We start from the raw sequence: 4,825 nt of genomic DNA, 5'->3' as shown, positions 1-4,825 counted from the left end.
CCCCCCCCCCCCCCCCCTCTGGCTGCAGAGCAAAAGTGGAAATCGAAAGTGTCATAAAAGTAGAGGCGCCATCAGCGCGCGACAGCTGCAACGGTGAGGGAGTTTCTGGTGTGACTCAGCGGGTTTAAATTAGAGTTGTCCTAATGCTACAAATACCGTATGAAATTGTCTAAATGGAGTTAGTTTTGTCCATTTTAAGAAGCCTGGAGCCTTTGCTTAAGTGCGGGTGAAGTTGGTTTCATATTCAACATTCTGGAGTTTCTTATGTATTCGAATTGTCGTTATCAGTAAAGTATATATATTTTAAACACTTTGTTTCCATATAATATTTTTTGGATATATTTTGAATAACCCATTCACGAGTAATCAGTAGCGTCATTTATTAATATTATTGTCAGATATTTTTTTAATAACTCTCTCGTATTTCATCCTATCAACAACAAACTACTTGTAAACTCTTTTTAAACCCAGTGTGAATGAATGGATGGATGGATGGATGGATGAATGGATGGATGAATGGATGGATGGATGGATGGATGGATGGATGGATGGATGGTGCAGAAATCACCGCAGGGTCTGTGGCTTTCCAGGAAGCGCGCTCCCGCAGGGTGCGTGCAGATCTCAGCGGGCAAGCAAAACTCACCATAACACCAGAAGAGAGGAAAGCAGCTGATTTCCAAGAAATAGCATCTGGCGCCTGGCACTAAAATAAGCTAAACAAGCTGCGTTTGTCGGCTCACCAACGTCAGAACGAAAGTGAAAACCGGGGAAAATGGGTTTAAATAGTTGAGTGTCGTGTGTTTGCGGCACACTGCTGGCAGGAAGCGCCGTGAGCTTATCTAAGCAGCGAACCTCAACGGAGAAACAGAGCAGCTTCAAGGGAACATCACCTCGAGGAAACGGAAACAATGAGTGGGTATAACTTGTTACATTGTGGATATAAGTATCTTGTTTTTATTCAGTCAAAAGCTGTACGAGTCAAGTGTTTTTTTTAGCCTGTCGACTTTTCTTTCCAGCTGCAGTTTTATACATAAACACTATTGTGACACTAGTTTATCATGTTCAATGGTTAGTTCCAGTCAGGTCGTCGCACTTTGTGCTAATGTTGGTATCTTTTGACCTAAATTCTCATAGGTTACGGAAACATAATGGCAGTGGAAACTACTGGAGCTTCTCAGCAAACAGCTAACCAGGACCGTCTGGGCACAGCAGGTAAACACCAGCCGAGTCAAGGAACGCACAATAGTCTGTATCTTAAGTGTTTTATGTATGCACTAACAAAGAAATGTTCATGCATTTCAGGCTAAAACTGTTCTCTGTTATCTCTTTTCTAAATAGGGGTGGGTGCATCACACACAATGGCGAACACAGATGTTGGCAGAATGAGGACATACGAATCAAAAATCAAAAACGTGGGAAGGAGACATGGAATTGCTCCGTGTCTTATCGCCGCCATCATTTCAAGAGAGTCCAGGGCAGGAAATGCTCTGCAGAATGGCTGGGGGGACCATGGAAACGCCTGGGGACTGATGCAGGTTCTGACACATACAGTGGACCTCGCATCCTATTTATAGAGCCTTACACCGCAGTATGCGAACAACAGTGTTCACCCCATTTCTGTTCCATTTCTGTAGGTTGATGTTAATCCACGCGGAGGTGGACACACTGCACAGGGTGCGTGGGACAGTGAGGAACATCTCAACCAAGCCACTGGGATCCTTGTTCATTTCATCGGGCGGATCCAAAGCAAATTCCCCGGCTGGACCAGAGAGCAGCAGCTGAAAGGTTTGTTTCACCGAGTACATGAAGTAACACGAGCATCACCTCTCTTTATACTTTTGACAACTCTAATTTAAACCCGCTGAGTCACACCAGAAACTCCCTCACTGTTGCAGCTGTCGCGCGCTGATGGCGCCTCTACTTTTATGACACTTTCGATTTCCACTTTTGCTCTGCAGCCAGAGGAAACTCGTTCTGTTCCCATGCATATGGAGGATGATGCTGCTGCTTTAACAATATTATATTATATTATATTATATTATATTATATTATATTATATTATATATTATTTTACATTATATTATATTATATTATATTATTTTATATTATATTACATATTATCATTATAATATTATCATTATTTATGTCTGTGGCATGCGCTCACTTAACATAGGCCTACCCAGTCCTACAATGACAAGATATTTACGATAGTTGGTTTATTCAAAATGCTTAAGTTAACAATTCCTGTAATGAATGAATAGCACAATGAAATAAATGTCTCATCTTAACATCCCTCACTTAACAACAAAAGTTAACAATAACGCTCAACTCCAAATAACACATGATAGGCCTACTCACTTAGCCTCAGTAATGAACAAAATAATGTCTGTTCTGTAGGCTATTGGAAAAAACTAACAAACAAATTAGCCAATTTAACAAAAAATACCTCCTTTAGGCCTATATTAGAAAAAATAACTTCCCATTTGTCTCTAATGGTCCAAAGAAGGTAATTTAAAAACCAGGACATTTCCTCACTTTCTAAAAAAAAATCCGGGACGCCCGGGACAGGACGTGAAATACGGACGTTTGGTCACCCTAGTTTTACCAGACAAAAGCTGTACGAGTCAAGGCTGGGTTTTTAAAATTTTTTTAGCCTTTACTTTTTTTTTTTCCAGCTGTAGATTTATACATAAACACTATAGTGACACTAGTTTATTCAATGTTAAATGGTTAGTTAGCAGCTTTCTCATTTGTTTTCATTACTGCAGGAGGGATAGCAGCCTACAATATGGGGGATGGAAACGTCCATTCCTATGAAAACGTGGATGCCAACACAACAGGTCGAGACTACTCCAATGATGTTGTTGCTAGGGCTCAGTGGTATGAAAACAATTTTTTTTAACAGCAACAGCTGATGAAAATCTACAAATCACAAAGGCCGCACTTGTGTATCTTGGGTCCAGCTTAAGAAGCATGTAACAGTCATTAACGTGTGCAACAGATGTACATCTGAAAACCACAAAATAAACGCTCGTTTCCCTGTGTATCTTGTGTCCTGTGTACCTTCTTTTGCATTCAAACCAGTCGAAGTGTGATGGAGTAATATCAGAATCAGAATCAGAATTCGTTTTTATTGCCATTGTTAGTGAACAGTGTTCACTAACTAGGAATTTGCTGCGGCGTAAGGTGCAAACATTTAACATAGGGTATAATGATGAAAAATAAAGAATAAAAATATATGTATATAAAATGTACAAGGTGTGTACAACAATACACAGTAACCAATATAATATATAATATGGCCCAGGATTCACATTTAACTACTTCCCAGTAGTATATAGCAACAATCCCCACTGATATGTTTCATTTAATGCACCTAGAAAAAACTGATGAACAGATTAGAATTTAAAAAAAACATCAGCATTCCCTATTAAAGGTGCATTTCCAGTGTTAAATCTGTAACATAGGTAGGAGAAAAAATGACCACCAAGTGTCTGTGTTGTGATCTCACATGGTCCCAGATCTTTATGAGAAAGGAGCTGCATTTTCCTGAAGTCCCCCCCCACGTCTTATTAACCAGCTGTAACCAGTATGTGTTCTGCAGCAACAAACAGCCTTTAATTCACCCGGTTAACTGCAAGGTTTCAGACTCAGAACCTCTCTGAGAATGTCATAGTAAGTAGGTCTGTTTCTTATAAGATGGTTCCCCAAACCCCTCAGTGTCATGTATCCCTGTGTGCTCTGTTTCCTGTTTTATTCTGGCGTCTCGTTCTGTTTCCTGTTTGGGGAGATTGCATATGGCCATCCACTTATCTTCTTTTTTTTTTTTTTAACTTGGCTCAGTTTTTGTTGAATGTAAGAGAAAGATAAAATGAAAGCCAAGAGAGTTAGTTAATTCTGTCTTTAAGATAATATTGAAATAAAGAATAACAAAGGAAACTCGTGCTAGTAATGCATGAGGAACTGAATGATTGCTCATAAGTGGGAGTGATCCATCTAATGGAGTGCACCTAAACACACTGAATCACATGATAAACCATGTGGAGAGCAGTCATGCACAGCAGCAGTGTCATTAGGTGTCCCAGTAAGACCTGACAGGTTGAACAGTGAAACAGTTTAATTTAGACGACAGACTGTCTATGCCATGAATTTTTATTTTTTTGGAAAAAAATATTTAATCCCATTTTTTGGGAGCTTGGAGGTCATGTGATAACATATCCATTATAAAATCTGGTCAAGTCGGGATATTGCCATTGCGGTCTCATTCTGTGTGGAATCTCAAGAAGCAGTTGCTTGTTTATGTGAAGCAGAGATGGACATCACACTTCTGGCACTGGACTTTTAGTGTACTTAGGGACAAATGCAAAGTCCCTGTGCATTTAGGGACTTTACATCTCCCCTTCAGCTCATAATGACTGGTTACCACAGTGATGGTAATACCATTACCACAGTGATCCTTTACAGAGACTTAAAATTGTGTTTATACAATGTCAGATAAACAGCAGTGAGATTATTTATTCAACAAGAACTAACCTGAAATGCAGACAGTGTGTTAAAAAAAAAAATAAGCATGCAACTATTTGTAGAGTCACCGTGCAATAAATTGAAGTCATTGAAGATTTTGTAGGTTCTATCTACTCTGATTCTATCTACGTCAATGCTAGCTCCAGACCAGTCTTAATGAAGAATACTCTGGACTAATAAGTTTAATACATTTTACCTTTCATTCTGCCTAGCCAAAGGGATTTAGGAAAAGTCGTAAATGATTAAACTGCTAGTCATACCCATCCAGTTGTTCCACTTGTCGACTCCACATTGATCGTCC

General features: G+C 39.5%; 1 protein-coding gene across 1 annotated transcript; it reads left to right on the top strand.

The window, feature by feature from the left end:
* The first annotated feature begins 605 nt into the window (after nucleotides 1–605).
* LOC142378274 (lysozyme g-like) lies at nucleotides 606–3,044 on the top strand. The gene is made up of 5 exons (XM_075462583.1): nucleotides 606–912; nucleotides 1,135–1,212; nucleotides 1,339–1,535; nucleotides 1,635–1,785; nucleotides 2,769–3,044. The coding sequence occupies exons 1-5, from the start codon at nucleotides 909–911 to the stop codon at nucleotides 2,900–2,902; spliced, it is 564 nt and encodes a 187-aa protein (XP_075318698.1). The 5' UTR covers nucleotides 606–908; the 3' UTR covers nucleotides 2,903–3,044.
* The last annotated feature ends 1,781 nt before the right edge of the window (nucleotides 3,045–4,825 follow it).

This window comes from Odontesthes bonariensis, chromosome 4, assembly GCF_027942865.1.
Source record: "Odontesthes bonariensis isolate fOdoBon6 chromosome 4, fOdoBon6.hap1, whole genome shotgun sequence".
Taxonomy (NCBI): domain Eukaryota; kingdom Metazoa; phylum Chordata; class Actinopteri; order Atheriniformes; family Atherinopsidae; genus Odontesthes; species Odontesthes bonariensis.
This window is presented reverse-complemented; position numbering and strand designations above follow the sequence as displayed.